Source organism: Gasterosteus aculeatus, chromosome Y (assembly GCF_964276395.1).
Source record: "Gasterosteus aculeatus chromosome Y, fGasAcu3.hap1.1, whole genome shotgun sequence".
Taxonomy (NCBI): Eukaryota; Metazoa; Chordata; class Actinopteri; order Perciformes; family Gasterosteidae; genus Gasterosteus; species Gasterosteus aculeatus.
Window position 1 is genome coordinate 6,713,030 of NC_135709.1, and position 24,317 is coordinate 6,737,346.

At 44.8% G+C, this 24,317-nt stretch overlaps 1 protein-coding gene across 1 annotated transcript in view; it reads right to left on the reverse strand.

The window, feature by feature from the left end:
* LOC120812844 (S phase cyclin A-associated protein in the endoplasmic reticulum-like) overlaps nt 1–24,317 on the reverse strand; it is a 46,998-nt gene that overhangs the window by 19,904 nt on the left and 2,777 nt on the right. Inside the window, exons 4-16 of the mRNA XM_078097974.1 lie at nt 19,610–19,777; nt 19,450–19,516; nt 11,997–12,114; nt 11,659–11,770; nt 11,194–11,334; nt 10,850–11,005; nt 10,606–10,748; nt 10,388–10,469; nt 10,146–10,298; nt 9,182–9,289; nt 4,778–4,914; nt 2,181–2,258; nt 1,669–1,795 (exon numbers count right to left, since the gene is read on the reverse strand). Of these exons, the coding sequence (XP_077954100.1) occupies nt 1,669–1,795; nt 2,181–2,258; nt 4,778–4,914; nt 9,182–9,289; nt 10,146–10,298; nt 10,388–10,469; nt 10,606–10,748; nt 10,850–11,005; nt 11,194–11,334; nt 11,659–11,770; nt 11,997–12,114; nt 19,450–19,516; nt 19,610–19,777 (1,590 nt within the window). The remainder of the gene's footprint in view (nt 1–1,668; nt 1,796–2,180; nt 2,259–4,777; nt 4,915–9,181; nt 9,290–10,145; nt 10,299–10,387; nt 10,470–10,605; nt 10,749–10,849; nt 11,006–11,193; nt 11,335–11,658; nt 11,771–11,996; nt 12,115–19,449; nt 19,517–19,609; nt 19,778–24,317) is intronic.

Sequence of the window (24,317 nt, forward strand, 5' to 3'; positions counted from 1 at the left end):
ACTACAAGCCAAAAACCCCCCACTCCATGAATGACCTCCGCCTGGCAGACGAGCTCAATGAGTTCTACTGCAGATTTGAAAGACAATGTCCTGATCCCATCCCCCACAGCTCCACCAACCTGCTGCAGTCCCCCTCCCCTCCCTCCCCCAGCCCATCAGGTGCTCACGCCTCTTCAACTATATCGCCTTCCCCTCCCCCACCAGCAACGACCCTCTCTATTCTGGAGAGAGACGTTAACCGGCTCTTTAGAAGACTAAATCCCCGTAAGGCAGCCGGTCCGGACTCCGTTTCCCCTCACCCTGAAGCATTGTGCTGACCAGCTGTCTCCGGTGTTCACTGACATCTTCAACACCTCCCTGGAGACATGCCACGTACCAGCCTGCTTCAAGGCCTCCACCATCATCCCTGTCCCCAAGAAGCCCAGGATCACAGGACTCAATGACTACAGGCCCGTCGCCCTGACCTCTGTAGTCATGAAGTCTTTTGAACGGCTAGTCCTGACCCACCTGAAGTCCCTCACCGACCCCCTCCTGGACCCCCTGCAGTTCGCCTACAGAGCCAACAGGTCTGTGGACGATGCTGTCAACATGGCCCTCCACTACATCCTCCAGCATCTGGACTCCCCAGGAACCTACGCCAGGATCCTGTTTGTGGACTTCAGCTCTGCTTTCAACACCATCATCCCGTCTCTGCTGCAGGACAAACTCTCCCAGCTGCACGTGCCCGACTCCACCTGCAAGTGGATCACAGACTTCCTGTCTGACAGGAAGCAGCACGTGAAGCTGGGGAAACATGTCTCAGCCTCTCGGACCATCAGCACCGGTTCCCCCCAAGGCTGCGTTCTTTCCCCTCTGCTCTTCTCCCTGTACACCAACAGCTGCACCTCCAGTCATCAGTCCGTCAAGCTCCTGAAGTTTGCGGATGACACCACCCTCATTGGACTGATCTCTGGTGGGGACGAGTCCGCCTACAGGTGGGAGTCTGACCATCTGGTGTCGTGGTGCAGCCAGAACAACCTGGAGCTCAACGCTCTAAAGACAGTGGAGATGGTTGTGGATTTCCGGCGGAACAGAGCCCCACCCTCCCCCATCACCCTGTGTGACTCCCCTGTCACTATTGTGGATTCCTTCCGTTTCCTGGGCTCCATCATCACCCAGGACCTCAAGTGGGAGCTGAACATCAGCTCCATCACCAAGAAGGCTCAGCAGAGGATGTTCTTCCTGAGGCAGCTGAAGAAACTCAACCTGCCAAAGACGATGATGGTCCACTTCTACACGGCCATCATCGAGTCCATCCTCTGCTCTTCCATCATCGTTTGGTACGCTGCAGCCACAGCCAAGTACAAGGGCAGGCTGCAGCGTGTCATCCGCTCTGCAGAGAGGGTGATCGGCTGCAATCTGCCGTCCCTGCAGGACTTGTTCGCTTCCAGGTCTCTGAAGCGAGCTAAGAAGATCGCGGCCGACCCCTCCCACCCCGGACAAAAACTGTTTGTGCCCCTTCCATCTGGGAAGAGTGGTAGACAAGCAAGGATTGAGATGGACGGTAAAGGAAAGTGACAGGTTGGTAACAAATATAGAACCGATATCTTGAAATAACAATCACCACACTTATGCAATCTGCATCTGACACGTTCACACTGTATCCATGGAATAGATTTTCTGGTCTACCTCTCTTTCCAAGATGCGAGACATCTCTCCCAGAGTTCTGTCCAGGCCCGACATTTTGTTGTTGGCGCTCTGGCCGCCGTCCTGACCCTGCAGCTGCTTCAACAGGTCCTTCACCAGCCGCTGAAACCTGAACATACGAGAGCCAGGACATGTAGGAAAGCTGTTCCCAAGTGTCCACCCGCTTCAGCCAACTATTCATGACGGAAGAGATGAAACCCTTCGTGCATACAATTAGAAATATATATTTTTAAAAGGGCAGTTTAATCTTATCAAATCTAAAGATTTTGAATCTGTAACTATTTGGATAATTTTCTAAGCAAAATGCCTAATTCAGCAACGTCATGTTAATATTTCTTCAAATACATGGGAAAATAGTTAGCTATGAATATACCATGCAGTTTGGGTTCTATTAAAACGAAAACAATTGGCAGTTGCCGGCCTACACGGCTATAATCATCAAGTTATCAAAAATGAAGAAAGCGTATGAAGCTATAAATAATTTAAACACTCACTTGGCCTTGTACGGGGAGTCAGAGACCGGTGTCATTGCCTGTATCGTGCCAGTCGTTGACTTCTCGTATTCCTTCGCTCTGCAGAAGGAAAAGTAGGAGAAAGTCTTTGAATAGCAGAAAAGAAAAAGTTTGCCCTGTCAGTAAAGAACACAAAGGATGAAAGTGTGAAGAGAGTTCAAACTGAGTGTGTTTATTTGGCCTGTCAGCCGTCCACCAAGTAACTTGGCTTAAAATAATCAGACACCAGCTCTGTGGGGACGAGCGTTTCACTGCCGTCGAAATTACGAAGGCCGGATTCTACTCTAAAACCGGCCGTTTTTGGGAGCCATTTTCTAACAAGGGAGGCTCAAGTTCTTCACTCATTCTCAAATAAACAGTTGAAGGGGGTTAGAAGCAGTATTTTGAATGCCTGACCTTGTAAAAGGTCATAGTCATTAGGGGACCGGTATCTATGGGGCACTACTCCAACAGCCAGACTCGGAGAAACACAAAGCGTGTGCTTGTGTGTGGAATTATTGGGTGGGCGATTCTATCCGTCAGTCAGGTATTCCCAGACACGATAAGTAACTATTGATCAGAGTCAGATTGAGCGCCTTCCGGTTACCCGTATCCACACCGATAGGATCGAAAACTTCCCGGAAGACAACAGGTGGATTTGTCCCGGCAGGCCATACGTGTACGATGAAGTATTTAGAGATAGTAAGTTTGTTGTTTCGTGGTTTTGATTGTTTGCCGTTTGTATCTATAGAGGTATCTCTCTAAGACTACAAAAAGTACCACAAAAAAGCAAGACCAGACATATAAAAGGTAATAAAAAGAGAAAAATAAAATGGCTCACTATTACTGCATCACAAATCAATCTCCATAAAGCAGGTTGTGACAGTGGATATTAATATGTAATCCCTTTATCTGGTGAGTAGCATGTAGTCGTAATGAGTAACACAGAGTTGTTTTCAGAAGGGTGTATAACTATATATCCACCCCGGTGTATTATTCATTATATTAAAATATCAATATCAGACAGGTTTATACATAAAAAGGTTAAACAGCGAGCAATTCATTTCTGTCAAAAGCAGCCCCCAGCAATAAATATAAAAAAATTGAAAGCACAATTATATAAATCAATTCAAGCAGTTCAGAACACAACAGCACCTGTATTGGTTCACTGGCAATAAATAAATGAAGAGCCTACAACAACCAACGGTTATACTAATACTTCGCACACACACACACACACACACACACACACACACACACACACACACACACACACACACACACACACACACACACACACACTACCAGCGGCCGGTTACAGACACGCAGCTCGTACCAGAGCGTAAGCGGAGACTTTGGTTTCCAAGTTCAAAACCCATCCTGACACTAACTGACAGACCTCTTACGAGAAAAGTCAATAGCATTTTTTTCCTTCCCAAAGCTCTGCGTATTATTAAAAAGGTTAGCCAAACCGCAAAAAAAAGAAACTCGGGTTAAAACGTGTGTTTGCCACTATGTGACAGAGCGAGGCACCACGCGGCGTTCCAATGAGACGCCTCATTTCCACCCAGCGGTGAAGCGGCTCACCTTTATGTTTACTGGGGCTCTGTGTTATTTATGACCTCTGAAGGCCTGCAGCCTGTGAGTGCTAGTCTCAGCAGGGTGACGGTGAACAGAGACGGATCATGTTGTCCCTCCCTCAGTAGCGCGGAGCCTCACAAAGGCCAAAGCAGCAGCGCTGAGAGTGTTTCACTGTGGCAGCTTCAGTGTTTCAGCCTGGAGGTTCCCCTCCTTCCTCCGCTTCCACTTTCTCCTGAATAGACTAATAATAATTAATGATCTATTCCTTCACTCACACTTACGTTTGACTGCAATGGAAAGGGTCGTGAACGCTAGATGGACGGCACATTAGAAGTGGGACACAGCTGCTTAACAATCCCTCTCATTGTGTTTCTCAAGTGGTTTCTCGGCCACCGGCGAAGATTGACCAGGCCATATCTTACTTTATGCCTCTGCTTTTGTTTTTTAGGATACAACATATCGTCTTTAGAGGGGTCATCTTATATATTAATGTTTTACTGTTTGTGGTGAAATACCTTGAATAATCTGCATTATAAAGATTTTACAGTAAGTATTGTCATGATAGTCAAACTGACCAGGCTCGGGTCCCGGTTCTGACACACAGCAGCTACGCCTATTTGTTGATTACTATGGATTTTCATTTAAAAATCAATAGCGAAGAAGGAAAACAGGCATGGCTCATACATACTTTAACATACTTCCCGTACGGAGGTAGGCTTCAGATTTGGCCATGCCAGGGAAGCAATTTGGCGGAAAGCTCTTTACGGGTGAAAGCCGGGGGCCCCTACGGATCGATGCGCAGTTCTGCTCCCCAATCGCAGAGAGTGGTCATAAATTAAGCTCATCAGTGTTACCTCGCAGACAGCCAGGATGCTCATAACATCTGCTTTCCATCTCCTTGTCACTCATAAAATAAAAGTCCTGGCAAACTTGTATCCTCTGTGCCAGAGGATGCAAGTTTGCAGAGGAAGAAACAGGAAGAGAGAGAGAGAGAGAGAGAGAGAAAACGGACGCATTACCTCGCATTCATTCTGGCGCGGAACTTCTTGGCTTTCTTCCGGGCCTTTTGTCTCTCTTCTCCGTCCTTTACGTTCTCAGAAGACACAGAGCTGTCCGTCACTATATCCGCAATGTACCTCTTCAAGGAAAGGTGCTCCTGTAGTAGACACATTCAATACATTAAAGACATTGCAGGCAATTGTTATGGCTTTTTACTGAAATAACCATTTCTGCGTGGAAAGGAAAAAAAGGAAATAATTGCACTTTTAAGTGCATGTAAAATTTTGAAATCAACAGTATATTTACAAAACATGAAATGCAATATGATGCATCGTTAAAGGGGGCAACAAACAAGGTCAGCTACAACATTATGATGCAGCTTGTACATTAAAGCAAAGGATTTCACCAACACTATAGACACAATTACTTTAAAGCAAACAGGAAGAACTTATTCTCTAAAATGACAATGAAAACAGAACAGCAACTAAAATTCCTGTTGAATGTCTTTCGGTTGAGGTTATACGCCTCAGATGTGGCCCTGAATACATTGGGTGACATTTAGATCCATACGGCTCAATAACACCATTGTATCCTGTAATTACCAGCAATGCTCTGCAGTGTTTAGGAGCTACTCGCCCATGGACATGCTAGAAGGCTGGAGGTGTTGCCTTTGGGATAATTTGGATATTTCCGCCAGGAGACGAGGGAATGTAACCCAATTTAAACAATACGATGCAGAACTGGACAAATGTCTCAAAGCAGCGTGGGGGGGAGAGGCTCGCTTCAGCTGGCTGGCAGGATAATTCATCAGGGTTCTCAATTTTCGGGCAATGAGCGCAGCTTTGGCTATGAGAACGTTAGCGGCACCGCTCAGTGTCTTTGGGAAGTGGGCCCTGATACCCTCTGGTGATCGGCTGTGCTTACAGAGAGGGCTCTCGGTTTTCTTTTTCTCTGCCGTGTCTAAAAGGTGATCAATAAATAAAGACCTTGTGTCAGTAGTCACGCGTCTTGAATATTACCTTCACCATATTAAACCAGGAGAGATGGTGGACGAAAAGAGTAATTGCAATATTCAAGCTCGCTCCCCATCCATCGATCCTACACGGCTGATCATTTTTGTGTTTTCAATTTAATTCGCAAGTCAGAATATGAGGGAAGGACCAAATATGAAGGCACAGGGCATCTGTCGCCCGCTTCTGTTGAAAAACTATGGTGTGACCTCTGCACAGTAGAACCAACCATCTTCATTTCAATTAAAAATCTTTCATTGCAGGAAGAGTTATGGAGCTGCGGTCTGGAAAATAGTTGGCACTGGTACGAATGAGATTTGATATAAATAACAAGGAGCCACATAAGTCTATATAAACAAAGTATCCAGGCGCAGAGATATTGGACAGCTTAATGTACTTTCACATAGAAAAAGAAAAGGCAGTTCTAGACCTCTAGATGTCATCTGTTGGAGATTCTACACTGAAAAATAATCCAATGATAACTAGCCGACTGGCTTAAACTTTGACTGATTACTATTTACGAAAAGACAATATGGAAAGTGGAAAAAGAGTAAAGCCTCAACATTATGGTCATTGCTAAAACTGTTTCATACGGAAAGACTGATTATGAATGTATATGAATTTGTGCAGTTTATAGTGCTTCTCCATGTTGCCTTGTTTATCACACTGTCAAACAGAAAAAATGCCCGCAATTTGGAAAGGAAATGATTTAGAGGAAAGGAAGGAGGGGGTATCAATTATTCCTTGCTGAAAAAAAAAGAAGCTTTGAATGAAGGAGCTGCTGGGGCCAAAGGTGCTGCGTATAGTACCAACAGTTGTCAGCCTCACAATGACCACTGCTGAAAAGCCAATCTCATATTGCAGCCTGAGAGGTTACCTTGCATTAATGAGCTTCCTTCCCATGAAGAAGCGCTCCAGAGAGAAAAAAAGGGGTGATGTCACCCCTCCACTGATGCACTAAACCCTAACTGTGTGCATTTCAAGGCCCATTTGTATGCGCACAAAGCCAAACTAAACAGAGGCTCGGCGGTATACAAGGGGATGCATAAACAACTAGAAAATGCATTTCCTGCTGAAAATGCATTGGAATGCTAAAAGCTGAAATGAACTTCAGAAAATTGCTGAAATTACAGAAAGTTGAAGGGAATTTTAATACATTTACTAAAAATTAATTTGAAATTGCTGAAAATACAGAAATGGGAGAAGCTGACAGAAATTTCAATAGATTTGCTGAAAAAGCAGAAATGAAAACAGCTGAAATGAATTTGAAAAATTGCAAAAAATACAGAAATGAACACTAAAACATTGCTGTTAATACAGGCATAAGAAAAGCTGAAATTATTTTAAAGAACTGGAAATACAGAAATGAGAGAAGCTGCCACAGTCAGTGCCACAAAGGCAATCAAAGACAGCCTAGCTAGCTATCTGAAGAGATGAGAGATTTTCTTTGGCCACTTGTCAGCCGTTTGGTTAGTGGTGGTGCAATGTTAGCTAGCGCCTTGTTAGCGCTATGCTAGCTAGCGCCATGTTCCCTCCCACGTTGGCCTGTGTGTCTGTCAGACTATGTAGGGGAGGGAGAGTAGTGCTGGCACACTGTTTTAGCCATTTGTGGATCTGTTATTGCTGGTGAAATGCTAGCTAGCGCCATGTTAGCTAGCATAGCGTCATGTTAGCACTATGCTAGATAGCGCCGTGTTCTCCCCACGTAGGTCTGTGTGTCTGTCAGACTACGTAGGGGAGGGAGAGTGAGTGCTGGCATGAGGCTGTGTGGTCGTCATGGAGACGGCGCAGCTGCTGTTTTCGGGGGCTGATCACAGACCGCGCAGAGTAAACCGATTTTACCAAGAAACCACACCTCAAACAAGTGTCCTCTAGCACAAAACTATAACAGCTATCTAAAAAATAAGAAGTTTGTGCGAGACCCAAGACTGTACCGAACGAAAATATGTCGTTTTCGTGTCTGTCCGGTAAAAAATACGGCTCCCGTGGCCATTTACAAAACGTGTACCTTCTGGATTTTTTGAGAAATATGTCGGCAGATTTGTATTGGCGCCTATGGGGCTTTTAGCAGAGGTTGTGTGACCGTTGGTCTCCGTAGGCCAAAACTAAAGAACTCTGGGATTCTATGAACACATTAATCCAATCAGCACAACCATGCCCTCATTAATCTGAATAAATGAAGCCTCAAGAGTGTATACTTTGGCTGCAAGGACAGAAGTTCCATATTTTTTTAACCAAATTCTGGCGCTGCCCCACACTCTAAGATCTCCGGGGCTCACTCTAGCGGACGCAATACACACTCATGTAAAAGGCAGAAACGGAGCGAAGAACTAGTGAAACATAATCAGTGATTATGAAAAAAGTACAATAGATATCAACAAGCAGTTTTTTTCATAAAAAAGTTGAGACTTTGAAAGTTTAAATAGTGTCTGTAGCTGAAAGATTTGCGAAGCTAAAACATCTGAAAGTTGAAGAAGTTTAAGAGGATTTGGAAAACAAACTCCATTTCAAAACCATGTTAAAATATTAATGATTATTGATTTATATAAATTCAAGCTTAAGAGGTAGAAAGCTGAAACGTCATAGCCCGGAAGCCGGAAAGAAGCTGAACATTTTAATATTTGAACGGTTTTAATAGCTGAAAGTCTGAAGGAGTTGAAAGGTGCCACGGAAGAAATAGAATAATAATAATAGAAGAAGAATACTTGGAATGCTTAATGCATTCCAACAACAAGCAGTTTTTTTCATAAAACAGTTGAGACCTGTGTCAACATTTGAAAGTTGAAATGGTGTCTGTAGCTGAAAGATTGGCGAAGCTGAAAAATCTGAAAGTTAAAGAAGTTTAAGAGGATTTGAACACGATCTCCATTGGAAAACCATTAGAAGAAATATTCATGATTATTGATTTATATAAATTCAAGCTTAAGAGGTAGAAAGGTAAAAAGTCATAGCATGCTTTATGCATTCCAACAATAACAATTAAAAAAAAAATTGTTGGAATAAAGATTCGAAGAACAATACTTGGAATGCTTAATGCATTCCAACATTAAAGATTCGAAGAACAATACTTGGAATGCTTAATGTATTCCAACAATAATAAAGGCCACGCCGTAAAAGGCAACCACGGTGTCTCTTTGTCCTTTTAATGTGGCGCATGCAGCGGTAATCTTCGACAGGATGAGTGGATGTTTGTTCCCGGCAGGGTGTGGGTGATACGCACTAGCATGGATCGGGCCGACTTTTTCTGTCCGAGCCCGGCCCGCGTCGAACAGAGTTGGGCCCGAGTCCGACCCGAGTCTGACAGCCGTTAAACTATTTTGTCCAAACCCGACCCGAGCCCGACTACATTTTCTAAATATTTATCCGAACCCGGCCCGACGGGTTCGGGTCGGGTATCCACCCTCTAATACGCACCACTTCCTCGTCAGAGAGCTCCCGTCCTTGGATGCTGCTACTGTCGCGCACGGCCTGCTGGTGCCTCTTGCCCTTGGTGTGGCTGAACAGGTGCACCTCTGATGTGATCTACAAACACAAACACACTGGTCAGAGGTCACTGCTGTGGAAACAATGGAGACCGAGGCAGGAAAGGGTCAACATGAGAGTCCCATGGGATTCTGGTGAAACAATATAATGCATTGGCTTTTTTCCCCCCCCTCAATGGGACATAACCTGTCTCTCTCCCGAACCTCAATTTAAAGCAAAGACGTAGGCAGGGAAATGGGATGATATGTGAAACTTGGATATATGTTTTTAGAATACTAATTGAGCAAAAGAGTAACGCTGGGTAAACCACTCAAAACAACAACTTGATTCAAAATAATATAATAATTTTCTTATTCATTCACACCAGTGCTGTTCTCCCATCTCGGGAAACCAGCCCATTTTAAATGGTTTGGGTTTAATGTCATTAAAGTGCTTGCTGCTGACCCACCCATGACCTCTGGTGTCAGATGCTGGCCAAGGTCATCCAATATTTTAACAAGATTCCCTGTTTGTCTTCCAACTCTCCTCTTTATCTGATGCTGGAAGACTCAAGGTGTCCCACCCTTGTTGTCAGGGAAGCCCGTCTGTCAGAGATAAATATGTCTGCTTGTGGATTTGTTGCCCGCCATTCGAAAAAGAATAACCATGCCCAGTAATAAATCTTTGTTTAATGGTCCGGGTTTTAAATCAATGCAGTTAAATCCTCATTTAAATATGCCCTCTTCCAAAGACCCTCAGAATCACCTTCCTCCGCATTTGTGTGTTCAGTCTGCCTAACAAAATTGTTAGTTATCAGGACGTTGTATTGTATTTATGTCATGGGGGGTTGTGCTGTGGATAAACATGGAGCTTAGTGACAGCGACATGGGCTCTGATGGGATGTACCTGTACATACCACAACGCAGCACAGGGAACGCTGTTTCTTGTGCTCATAGGGCGTCAGTTTGGGGGCGTAGTCTGTGTTAGCGTGTCGACCGCTGCTCAGCTCAGCGGCCTTCTCCTTCCTCTGCTCGATTTGCTCCATATGTCTGCGGCTGCTCTCGTCATGCTGAGGAAGGAACCAGAGCCAAAGGATCATATGGGAAACGGGGGGGTTCCAGGATGGTGCTCAGTGGAAATGTCATGATTGAAACGCACCTTCAGCTGTATTTTTTTCTGGAGCTCCTCCATGGCCTCCTGTTGTGCAGCGCTAAGAGCAGCCAGACGCTCTTCTCGATCCCTACAGATCGAGGAAATAGAAAACAGAGATGCAACAACTGTACAAAGAAATACAAGTCTCACATTTATCAAAAGTGGCTGTTGTAATCAAATCATCCACCCTGTGTACACTATTGAAGGGATTTGGGAATTCACACCTGGCCCTTTCCCGTGCTGCATCTTCTCGAGCTTTCTCCTTTTCCTGCTTCTGCTGTTCAATACGAGCCTCCTGCTCCTTCCTCCGCACCAGCAGCTTCTCCACCTGGGCCTGCCGCTCAGCTTCAAGGACCCGTTTCCGCTCCTACACAGGGAACAGGTGATTTTGGGAAAGATGACGCCAAATGATACTTTGGGGACAAGTGGAATTATTCCATTCAAATCGAGCGTTGGTTTGAATAGCACCTGCACAGCCTCATCTCTGGCTTGCTTCTCCTCTTGTCTCCTCTGCCTCTCATCCTGCAGCTCGTTGAGGCGTTGCTCGTACTCATTCAACTTGGCCAGGGGATCATGCCTCTTGTTTTGGGCTTCAAGAGTGTTGATAAATGCAATTTCATTGACCTGTACAGACATTTACTTATCATTGATAGATATGATGGATATGAACACACAAACAGCCCATCGTGTGTAAGTAAACATAACACAAGTTTTAAGGATTAAGTATTTAACATGAAAAATGTTGACTCTGCCTTCAGTATGTATGCATTTAATTTAAAACATTAAATGTACAACTTCTCAACGGTCTCTACCTTGGCCTCTTTTTCTTGGGCCTTCTTCACAATCGCCTGGAGCTGAATCTCTCGCTTCAACTCTGCGTGCAACAGCTTTTCGTCCATCATCCGCCGACCCTGCTCCAACAACTCCTCCTTCCATTTCCTCACCTCCTTCTCCTGCAGAATCACAGACAAAGGATTCTCCATTTTTCAGTTTCTACCCTGACCAGTGTGTGACGAAGGGGTGTTATGATTTTACGTGGTGAGCTCTAATTTATTCTAGGTCTCAATCATCTTGCCACGGCTTGGCGAACAAAAACGGCCATGGCGGGCTCTCTCATGGCCGTCTGCGGCCAGCTGGCCTGGATGCGACTTTAGGGGGTTGTAATATTTAGTGATTCTATCAGGCGTGCTGACAAAACCTCTCGTTACGAGCCAGGCTGGGCTTGCACAGGGATTGTTCAGGGTGCTTTCCGTCAAATCTGCACGTCTTGTGTTCACCCTCTCCAAGAGCTTCTGCAGTTTGAGCGTCTTTTCCTCACGGAGTTTGTCCTTCAGCTGCTGCGCCTTCAGCTGTTTCTCCTCATGTTTCTTCTTTGACTCGGTGATGGTTCTGTCAAAAACATGGAAACAAATCATTCATCTCAACCTCCTTATCGACAAAGGCAGACATAGACTCTGATAGGCACTAGGGTCTGTTTAGACGTTCTGGGTGGTAACTCATAAAGAAAAAGGTCATATGCAGTGAGTCTTTGACTCAGGCTGCTGGGTTAAATCCACATTAAATAAATAGATATAAATTAAGGTCAGATGTGCTCCACCAAGAAAATGATTTGCACCTTTTGCGGGACGGTGAGGACAATTTCTCGTGCATGTGAATTCCATGTCCGGGAGGCCGAGCCGGTTCTTGCTCCACTATGTCCCCCCATGAGTTACTCTGACGCCATGGCTCACGAGCTACAAGACGGACGGGGAAGCAAAGTGAACCGATCAGTGTAATGTTTGCCATGACAAAGAATAAGAGCCTGAGTTTCCCTTCGGGTGTTGACATCCATACCGTCATTGTTGGAGCCATTCTGAATACTGCAATGGGATGGCGCTGTTTTTGCCACCAGCCTATTTCACCAGTGCTAATTAGTGCAGGTGTGGCGCACAGCGAGGCAGATAACTTTTGACCGTGAGGCACGGCGGATTGTGAACCGAATTGTTTGTTATTTTTGTTATAAATAAATGGATTGACATATCCGATGTTAAGTTAAGAAGTTTTGAAAGTGAGTTATTTTTATTTTAAGCCACAAACAACACGCCGGAAAACACGAGTGCAAAACAACTTAAATGTGCGCCAACAATTAGTCAAAAGTTTGGCTCAGTATGAGAAAAAGACCGATCAAGTTTAGACGGTACGATCCTTGTGCTGTTTGAGCACCTTGTCTTCGACGGCGATCGGCTGAATGGAAACGCTGTCGCGTGCTTTGGATGTAGCGTTAGTCGTATTCTACGGGCGCAGCGCGTCTCACATTGGACAGTGGAGCAAACCACGCAGCCACGGGCGGAGATCGGTGACCGGTAGCGGGGATCGACGGCGGAGGACGGTGACCGGTAGCGGTGATTGGTAGCGGATGTCGGTGAAACTACGCTGGAGCCTCACAGTGGATAGTGAGGCAGTCCGAACTCGGTCACGACGGAGGTTGGTGAGCGTTCTCACATTGGTCAGTGAGGATTGGACACTACGTCACCAAGTGAAGAAAAGTTGGTTGGACCTGGAACGAGCCGCGAGGTATGAGCAGTTAACACACACGAGTAAGAAGGAATGAAGCAGAGCTGCCTGCAGTTATTAAAGTGTAAACGGCAGGACTGACGAGAACACAATGGATGGACATTTGGTTTATCGACATTGACATTTTCCAACGAGGACTTGAAATAAGAGACATTTGGGTTTGCAAGAAAATGAAAGTGTTAATGGTTTGTTTTTTATATTGATGCTCGTTTTCATGATATTGTGAAATATTGCTGTTTTCTGGGTGGTTGACTGGAAAACAAGGTAAAATGGATGAAGATCATCAAGGTACTGAGGTAACAAATGTGTCAGCTGACTTACAAAAGGTTAATGAGGATGAAGCCTCTGAAAAAAAGGTCTGTAAAATTGACACAAAAAGTACTGCTTTCCAAACTAGGTGGCGTAGAGACACTAAGGAAATCCAAGTTAAGTAAAGCTGCCAATATAAAACAAACTGTTCAAGGGTTAATGTGTCAGTCTGGTTATGAAGCTGAAATAAAAGGTAGCTTCAGCAAATATCAAGCCTTGATTAAAGACGCAAAAGTTGCACATAACCAACTGCTTGAGTTGCTACCCGTAGATGAAAAGGAAAGGCATGAAACCTGGTTCAAAGCAAAGCTGTTAAGTGTGAACGAATTTTGCCATTGCGTAGAAAATCGTTTTAAGGGTGCAAATAATGGTACTACTGAAACCGTTGCCCTTGAGGATGATATAAAGCCAACGGATAGTGTATCAAATGTTGGTACATCATCATGCACTAAATGCATCAATAAGGAAAAAACTGGAACAGGTGGAAATGGATACTGAGATTGAAGCCTCAGATGCAGAATTGGCAGTACTGCAAACATTTTCAGATCAGGATGGTATGGAGTCGTACATTGAGAAGCAAAAATCAAAAGAAAGCCCTAACATTTCTGAGGCGAAGTTTGAAAAATCTACAAGATTGATGATTAATAAAGGTTTATCTACTGCTAATGTTGCACATGCAGTTGATGACACTTCTACACAACAGATTCTGCAAAGGCAAAATGAAATATCCGAGCTGCTCTTACAACAACACAAAGCAAGCCAACTGCCACCTAGACAACTACCTGTTTTCGAAGGTGACCCATTGAAGTTCAAAATGTTCATGCAAGCTTTTAAGCATTGTGTGGAGGAGAAAGCTGCATCTGAAGGGGATTGCATGTATTTTTTTGAAAGGTACACCAGGGGGCGTCCTCACGACCTTGTGCAAAGCTGTTTACATATGAGTGCGGAGAGAGGTTTTGAAACGGCTAAAGCTCTCCTACGGGAACACTTCGGCAATGAAACAAAGATTACAGCAGCATATATGGAAAAGGTTCTGGCCTGTGGTGAAGCCTGAAGGTGTTTTGTTTCTACAGGACTATGCATTATTTCTACGTGGATGCTATAATGCAATGTCAGATTTGGAGGACATGAAAGAGCTGGACTTGCTGGCTAACCACAAAATTATTGTTTCAAAAATTTAGAAGTTCTGCTTGCGGTATTCGGGAGCGACAACTCCGCAAACCTAACTTTAAAGACGTTGTACACTTTGTGGAATATGAAGTAAAAATCTTGTCTGATCCTATTTTTGGTGATATTCAAACTACTGAAAGAGAGAGGCAGGTTAAAAGGGATGTGTATACAGCCAAGCCTAGGTCGAAGCAAGGTAGCTTTGCTACAAACGTCTGTGCTGTTAGCAAAGTGCAACGCAGGGACACACAAGAAGGTAAACACAGGGAGAGCAACATCGGCATCAATTGTTTATTCTGTTTGCAAGATCACAGTCTGGATGAATGTCAACGACTTGCAAAAAACAAACATCGTGAAAAGATCAACTTCTTAAAGGAAAAAGGAGTATGTTTTGGGTGTCTCAACATTGGGCATTTGAGCAAAAATTGCGATAAGCGGAAAACCTGTGAAAAATGCAAACAGAGCCATCCAACAGCTTTACACATTCCCGTCAAACAAGTGGACAAATCGATGAACAGCAGTGGCATCTATCCCAAGGAACCTAAACCAGCTGTAAACCATACGCTTGTGTCAGCTCAGACATTTGGGAGCCAGACCGGGGCCGGTGGTAGTGGAATGCTCTCCATCCTGCCAGTTCAGGTAAAAGCACAAAAGGGCAACAAGGTCATTCAGACTTATGCTTTTCTGGACAATGGCTCGACATCCACATTCTGCTCTGAAGCTCTTATGCGTAGACTTAATCTTACTGGAACAAAGTCAAAAATAGGTTTGTTAACGATGAGCCCAAAGACATCAGTGTCAACATACATTGTGAATGGACTTAGCCTAGCCTTAATGGAGTAGCTAGCCTTAATGGAACAAGGTACTACAGTCTTCCAAATGTTTACACACAGAAAAAGATGCCAGTTGACACAGCAAACATCATAAAACCAGAGGACATATCACAGTGGCCTTACCTTGATCACATTGAAATCCCTGAAATTGATGCTACCGTGGAGTTATTAATAGGTACTAATGCTTCAAAGTTGCTAGAACCATGGGAAATTGTGAATAGCCAAGGTGAGGGTCCTTTTGCTGTTAAAACCCAATTAGGGTGGGTGATCAATGGCTTAGGAAAGGATTCCAAAGACAATAGGAATGGCATTGGCTATCTTTCTGTTTCTGTAAACAGATTATCTGTAGAATCACTTCAGCTGTTATTGGAGAAGCAGTACCAAAGTGACTTCAATGAGAAAATCGCCGACGACAATGAAGAAATGTCAAGGCAAGAGGCAAGATTCATTAAAATAATGGATCAATCTGTAAAGTTAAAGGACGGACATTACAGTTTAAAGCTGCCATGTAAAGCCCAAGAGGTAACTCTGCCAAACAACCGTTGTATTGCTCAACAGCGCCTCATTGGACTAAGAAGGAAAATGGAAAGAAATGAGAAATTCCACCAAGAATACACAAGCTTTCTGGAAAATGTCATCAGCAGTGGCTATGCAGAAATGGTACCACAGGATGAATTGCGTTGTGGAGAAGATAACCTGTTCTATATACCTCATCATGGAGTATATCACCCACGGAAGGGCAAGTTGCGAGTTGTCTTCGACTGTGGAGCTAAGTTTAAAGGAACTTCTTTGAACGAACAACTTCTGCAGGGTCCGAACCTTACAAGTTCCTTAATAGGAGTGTTTCTACGATTCAGACAAGAACCAGTTGCTTTTATGTCTGATGTGAAGTCTATGTTCTATCAAGTTAGAGTGGCCGACGAAGACAAAGACTTTCTAAGGTTCCTGTGGTGGCCTAATGGAGATCTGCACAAGCAAGTTGAAGAATATAGAATGACTGTACATCTCTTTGGAGCAGTGTCGTCGCCTAGTTGTGCATGTTATGCTCTAAGGAAGACAGCAGAGGACAGTCGGAATGGGTTTTCGGAGGAGGTGATTGACACGGTATATAAAAATTTCTATGTGGACGATTGTCTGAAAAGCTCACCGTCTGTGCAGAAAGCAGTACAGATTGTCCAGGACCTGACTGAACTTTGCCAGAAAGGAGGGTTTCATCTTACACAGTGGATAAGTAGCAGCCGCAAAGTCCTTGAAACAATTCCTGAGAAAGAACATTCTAAAAGTGTGAGTGAACTAAATTTGGACATAGACCAACTTCCGGTGGAAAGAGCACTGGGGCTACATTGGTGTCTGGAAAATGACAAGTTTAACTTCCATGTGAACTGCAAAGAACGGATGCAAACACGGCGAGGGATTCTATCAGTCACTAGTGCAGTGTACGATCCCTTAGGGTACGTTGCGCCAGTCCTTCTTCCAGCCAAGCACATATTACAAGAGTTGTGCAAAAGGAACTATGGCTGGGATGAAGAAGTTCCACAAACCTTAAAACAGCAGTGGATAAAGTGGTTAACTGACCTGAACGAGATCTCAGAGTTCCGAGTGAGTAGGTGCTTGAAACCACATGACTTTGGAACACCAGTCCACGCCCAGTTGCATCACTTTGCCGATGCCAGTGAAAGGGGCTATGGCACGGTAACTTACCTAAGGTTACAGAACAAAGCAGGTCATGTTCATATTTCCTTTCTTCTTGGAAAGTCCAGAGTAACACCTCTAAAACCCGTAACCATTCCTCGTTTGGAACTCACTGCTGCCGTTTTAGCTGTTCGAGTGGACAGGATGGTAAAATCAAAGTTACAGCTTTCTTTGTCAGAATCCTGTTTCTGGACTGATAGTACTACAGTCTTGAAGTACATCAGCAATGAAAACAAAAGGTTTCGAACATTTGTGGCCAACAGAGTAGCCATCATTAGGGAATCTTCAGAGCCAGCACAGTGACGCTATGTTCACACAAAACAAAATCCTGCAGATGACACATCTAGAGGACTGACAGTCCATAAGCTTTTGAACAGCAAAACATGGCTATCAGGTCCGGAATTTCTGTGGAGAGCAAGAGAAACATGGTTACAGTACGAAGTGGAGTCCACATTGGAGGAGGATGATCCAGAGGTCAAAGTGGAAATCTCCACAAACGCAATAACCATTCAAGTGGATAATGCAACCAGCCAACTCATCACCTATTTCTCTGACTGGAAAAGGTTGAAAGTCGCAGTTGCATGGTTGCTGTTGGTCAAAGGGACTCTATTGGAGTTGAGTCAAAGAAGGAAGCAACTTGTGAAAGATGGAATGGCTAATCTTGATGTTGACAGAAAAATGTTGGAAGCCAGAAAGTCGTTCAAACGAGAACGTGTATCAACGGAGGATCTATTAGCAGCAGAAAACGCTATCCTTCAGTTCTGTCAGAGGGAAAGATTTGACACTGAGATTTGTGCACTAAAGACAGGAAAACCTGTAAAAGGGTGTAGCCCTATCTACAAGCTGAATCCTGTCTTAGAGGAAGGACTGGTAAGAGTTGGTGGAAGATTGTCCAGGACTGCAATGCCCGAAGAGAGCAAACATCCAGTCATCCTGTGTAAAGATCAGCACATCTCCATGTTAATTCTTAAAAATATTCATGAACACACAAGTTACGGTGGGAGAAATTACATCCTTTCCAAATTGAGAGAAAAGTTCTGGGTCACTCATGCCAACGCAGCAGCAAGGAAAATCTTGTCAAATTGTCCTTTTTGCAGACGTCACCAAGGAAAATTGTGTGATCAAAAGATGTCGGATCTTCCCAAAGAGAGGATTACTCCAGACTTCCCTCCATTTACTAACGTGGGCGTGGACTATTTTGGGCCTATTGAGGTAAAACAAGGACGTTCTTATGTGAAACGTTATGAAGTTATCTTTACATGCATGGCCAGCAGGGCAATTCATTTAGAAGTGGCACACTCGTTAGACACAGACTCCTGCATCAGTGCTATTCGTTGATTCATATGCCGAAGAGGACCCGTGGCACACTTTCGCTCAGACAATGGCACAAATTTCACAGGTGCAGAAAAGGAACTGAAAAGAGCAATTGCAGATTTAAACCACAGATCAATTGAGAAGGCTTTAATTCATGACAATATCAAGTGGACGTTCAACCCACCTGCAGCTTCCCATCATGGCGGTGCTTGGGAAAGCATGATCAGACTGGTCAGGAAGGTCTTGGTATCTGTTTTACATCTACAGACTCTAACTGATGAAACGTTAGTCACAGTCTTATGCGAAGCCGAAGCAATCTTGAATGACCGACCAATTACGAGAGTTTCTGAGGATCCTAATGATTTAGAGCCACTAACACCTAATCATCTTCTTACTTTGAAACGAAAACCAGTTTTGCCTCCAGGTCTGTTTGATCAAAAGGACCAGTACGTAAGACGAAGATGGAAACAGGCTCAGTATCTTTCAGATTTGTTCTGGAAAAGGTGGACGAAAGAGTATCTTGCAACGCTACAGGAAAGACAAAAGTGGAACAAAACACAACGTAATCTTATGGAAGGAGATATTGTTTTGATTGCAGATGCTACAGCACCACGAAATTCTTGGATGATTGGAAGGATTATTAAATCCTTTCCAGACAAATCAGGCATAGTTAGATCTGTGCAAATCAAAACCAAAACAAATGTAATTGAAAGACCAGTGACAAAACTAGGACTATTGGTAGAGCAGTCAATGTAAAAGTAAAACAAACGCACCAAAAGAGGGTCGATTTGTTTGTTTATTTGTTTATTATTTTTGTTTGCAAACGTTGTTTTCGTTGTATGAATGTCTCCATACATGAATTGCTTAGAATTGTCATGTCTTGAAGTGCCATGAACAATTAGGGGCCGGTTGTGTTGGAGCCATTCTGAATACTGCAATGGGATGGCGCTGTTTTTGCCACCAGCCTATTTAACACCAGGGCTAATTAGTGCAGGTGTGGCGCACAGTGAGGCAGATAACTTTTGACCGTGAGGCACGGCGGATTGTGAACCGAATTTTGTTTGTTATTTTTGTTATAAATAAATGGATTGACATATCCGATGTTAAGTTCAGAAGTTTTGAAAGTAAGTTATTTTTATTTTAAGCCACAAACAACACGCCGGAAAACACGAGTACAAAACAACTGAAATGTGCGCCAACAGTCATAATCTGCCAGCATGTCGCTCCAGTCAATATTGACACCACCAACTCCATTGCCGATGCTAGCCTGTGGTAAACAATCGTGCCGTTTATGAAAACTTAAACAGCTGTTGAACTAGAGCGGTGCCAAACACGCATCAATGAGACAAATCGATCTTACAGAGAAGTCACTTTCGTTGTCGGTCCCCAGTTCGCTGTTCTCGGCCTGAATCTCTCTGGTCAGCTGCTCTTCCTCGGCGATGGCGCTGGCTATGGCCTCCTCGTTGGCCTTCTCCAGCCGGTCCGCAAGCTCCTCCTTTTTGGCCAGCACCTCGGCCATGGACTGTGGCTGAACACATGGCACAGGCACAACCTCACAAGTCATACATGTTGAGTATTGCTTATCTCGATAGAATTGCATACATTATATCAAAAGCCAGTTTCAATACTTTTGCTTCTCTCTATGGATTGGCATTTTACGGGCACAAAATATTTGAAATCCTTTTGACTATAATTTTGAATATCACAACTAAAACAGAGCAGATGCTTTAATTTTTTCTCGTTAACTAATCTTAACCCATTTTTTAAATATCTTAAAACATATATATGTATCAGCGATCAGCGGAAAGGTACTACAGGTGGGCCGCGAGAGGTCATTTACAATAAATAAATAAAGTTTTTTAATTTTCAATTTTTAAAAGTTTGAAATTAATATAAAATAATTTATGATGTCGGCACATTAGTTATGTGAAACATTAGTTGATGAAGCACAAACAATTTAAACAGACAGGTTAATAAAACAATAAGGCTCTCGCTCGAAACGGCTGCTCTTGTCCGCCTGTCGTTGTTCAACAAACGGCGCCCTCTTGTAGTATTAAAGTAAATATACCGCATTTTCCGCACTCCAAGGCGCACTTAAAAGGCTTTAATTTTCTCAAAAAACGACGGTGCCTTATAATCCGGAGCGCCTTATATATATGGATCAATTGGTTAATCGGTTGATCCATACTGGTTGTACACGGCACTCAAGGCGCTCTGCCAAACATGCTAAAGCTCGTCTACGACGGCGAGATGCTGAGCGGCGCTCATGCAGCTGAACATTTAAGGCGTGGATGGCGAGGGGGGAGGCGGGAGCCGACGCACCTCACAACATCGATCGGACCCTGGAAGCATCGTCTCCACCTTACTGTCAAAAAGAACAACAGCGAGCACGTAGAAAACTCCTTCGAGCGCGAGCAGAGATTCTCCTCGCGAGCAACGAAGTTACTCGCAGAGACGAACTTTTGCTCGCCGAGACGGACTTTTGCTCGCGGATGTTTGATTTTGGTTAAATTCTAAAGGTCATTTAATCATTATTACATTACATGTCATTTAGCGGACGCTTTTATACATAGCAACGTACAATAAGTGCATTCAACCATAGGGTACAAACTCAGAAGAACAAGCAACAAGAAAGTGCAATTTTCTGAAATAAGCTAATTTACAATTTGCTATAGATGAGTGGCGTTATAAGTACAATTTAAGTGCTACAATTTGTTAGTCTTTTAGTCAAGGTAGAGTCTGAAGAGGTGTGTCTTTAGTTTGCGGCGGAAGATGTGAAGGCTCTCTGCGGTCCTGGTGTCTTCAGAGAGCTCGTTCCACCATTTCGGAGCAAAGACAGCAAAGAGTCGTAATCTAGTCAAGTGTTTTGCTCTCAGTGAGGGAGGGACGAGCAGTTTTGCAGATGCAGAGCGGAGAGTGCGGGTCGGGATGTCGGGTTTGACCATGTCCTGGATGTAAGCTGGACCCGATCCATTCACAGCATGGTACGTGAGCACCAATGTTTTGAACTGGATGCGGGCAGCCACCGGTAGCCAGTGAAGAGAGCGGAGGAGTGGAGTAGTGTGGGAGAATTTCGGAAGGTTAAAGACCAGTCGAGCTGCTGCATTCTGGATGAGCTGCAGAGGTCGAATGGAGGTAGCAGGGAGACCTGCAGGAGCGAGTTGCAGTAGTCCAGGAGGTAGATGACAAGAGCCTAAATCAGTACCTGGGCAGCCTTCTGAGTGAGAAGAGGACGTATTCTCCTGATGTTGTAGAGAGTGTATCTACAGGATCGTGTTGTCGCGGTAATGGGAGTCAGGGAGAGTTGGCTGTCGATTGTGACGCCGAGGTTCCTAGCGGTTAAAGTGGGCGTTAACACGGAGTTGCCAAAGTTGACAGTCAAGTCCTGGGTCGGAGAGTCTTTTCCTGGAAAGAGAAGTAGTTCAGTCTTGTCGGGGTTGATTTTCAGATGGTGGGCGGACATCCACTGAGAGATGTCAGTCAGACAGGCAGAGATCTGTGCCGCCACCTAGGTGTCCGAGGGAGGGAAGGAGAGAATTAGTTGGGTGTCATCTGCATAGCTGTGGTAGAAGAAGCCATGCGAGCGAATGACAGCGCTGAGAGAGTTGGTGTAGAGCGAGAAGAGAAGAGGACCCAGGACGGAACCCTGAGGAACTCCAGTAGTAAGAGGACAAGGTTCCGACACAGATCCTCGCCAGGTTACCCGGTAGGTGCGACCGTCGAGGTAGGACGAGAGAAGGGAGAGAGCCTGAGACACCAAGTTCCTGAAGGGAGGAAATAAGGATCTGGTGGTTGACTGTGTCAAATGCAGCAGAGAGGTCCAGAAGGATGAGGACAGAGGAGAGAGAGGCGGGTCCAGCGGTGTGGAGTTGCTCTGAGACAGCAAGCAGTCTCTGTGGAATGGCCTGCCTTGAAGCCTGACTGGTGGGGGTCAAGGAGGTTGTTATGGTGGAGATAGGAGGAGAGTTGGTTAAAGATCGCACGTTCAAGAGTTTTGGACAAAAGGGGAAGAAGAGAGACCGGTCTGTAGTTGTTTTCTTCAGAAGACTTGAGGGTAGGTTTTTTCAGGAGAGGGTTAACTCTTGCCTCCTTCAGAGAATTGGGAAAACAGCCAGATAACAGAGCATTGTTGATGAGACAGGTGAGGAAAGGAAGAAGGTCAGGTGCGATAGATTGTAGAAGATGTGATGGAAAGGGGTCAAGAGGGCAGGTGGTCAGACGGGCACAGGTTACTAGGGTAAGAATTTTGTTAGGAGACAGGGGGGTAAAAGAGGAAAGTGAGGGCGATAGAGGTGAAGCCAGTGGGATGTAAGAAGTAGGAGGTGGGTTTGAGAAAGAGGAGCGTATGTCAGCTATTTTCTTGGTAAAGAGAAAAAGAGGAGAGAAGAGATTAAAATTCAAGCAGGTCGTCAGGTCGTTTATATTTACCCCATCTCCTTTCCGATGCTCACATTGTGGCTCTCATGGTACGCACCGGTTGAGACAGCCACGGAGCCGGAGGGGATTTGGCAGTCCGTCGGGTCGTCAGAGGGCAGAGAGTCTAGAGAGTCTAGAGAGGAGGAAAGAGTTGAGAGGAGGGTCTCAGATGCAAGAGTGAGAAGGAGTCGGTGGAAGGGAGAGATGATGGAACAGCGGATGCCAAGGAGGTGGGAGAAAGGTAGCGAATGTTGTGACGAACAGGTACAGAGTCAGTGAATGGGGCAGGGTCGTTAGTTATAGAGAGTGGGAGAGAGTAAGAGATGAAGAAGTGGTCAGACACATGAAGTGGAGTTACAGAGAGGTTAGTGGTAGAGCAGTTTCTAGTAAAGATGTAGTCAAGGTGATTGTCGGCTTTATGAGTAGGAGGAGAGGGACTGAGTGACAGAGCGAAAGAAGAAAGTAGGAGTAAGAGGTCAGATGACTTCTCTGTCTGGATGTTGAAGTCACCCAGGAGGATGAGCGGCGGGCCATTTTCAGGGAAGTTGGACAGGAGAATGTCCAGTTCTTCCAAGAAATGACCCAAGGAGCCTGGCGGACGGTGAAGGACAACAATGGTTAATTGCACCGGGTGAGTAACTGTTACAGCATAGAGTTCGAAGGACAGTGGGGTGGATGGTGGAAGAGGGTAAAGGGAAAAGCTCAATTTGGGTGAAATGAGTAGACCTGTGCCAGCACCCCTGCCAGTGGGCCTGGGTGTGTGGCTGAAGGAGAAGGCGGAGGAGAGAGCAGCTGGGGTGGATGTTTTCTCAGGTGTGATCCAGGTCTCAGTGAAAGCGAGGAAGTCAAGCGACTGCTGGACAGCGAAGCCGGAGATGAAGTCTGCCTTGCGAGTAGCTGACTGGCAGTTCCAGAGGCCTCCTGTGACGAGGTGCTGGACGTGTGTGGAGCGGGTGGGATAGGTGAGAGAGGAAAGGTTACCATAGAGAGCGGATCTGGCCCGAGGCCAGATCTGCGGGAAGAGGACAGGTACGGATAAAGGGGTCAAACACATAATTAAAACTAGAAGAAGGCGCGGCATTCAGCCGCCCCGAAGACTCCCACGAAAGACTCCCTAGTCTTTGTCCTGCTCGTCTTCGTGCTGCGAGGATAAGCAAACGCTGAAGCTAACGCTTCCCACGATTTCTAGTTAAATACTCCCTCATTAGTGGAAGTCGGCTACGGCTGCGCTGACCACTCCCCCGTTGTTTAGGAGACGAAAGGTCGATTGGCCTCGACAGAAACTCCTCAAAATGCAAAACACCAATTGCCTGACACTCTAATCAGTGAACAATCACCATGTCAAATTCTTAAGGTCATTTAATCATTATGTTTTGATCAGAGTTGTGATTAAAGGTTTGGGTGGGCCGCAATTTTCAGATGTCAAATATATATATATATATATATATTTCTATTTCATTGAAAAATATTCAACGTTTAGCCCCTGTAATGCTACATTTTAGCCTCTGTGTTTGATTTAAACTTTTATTGACAATCCAAAGACTGAGGGTAACACCATATCAAGTCAATCACAGTCTGTACCACACAATCATCACAAGTGAGGAAGCATTCAAGAGTCATGCAGGTCACATTTACTGTGAGGATGATGAGAC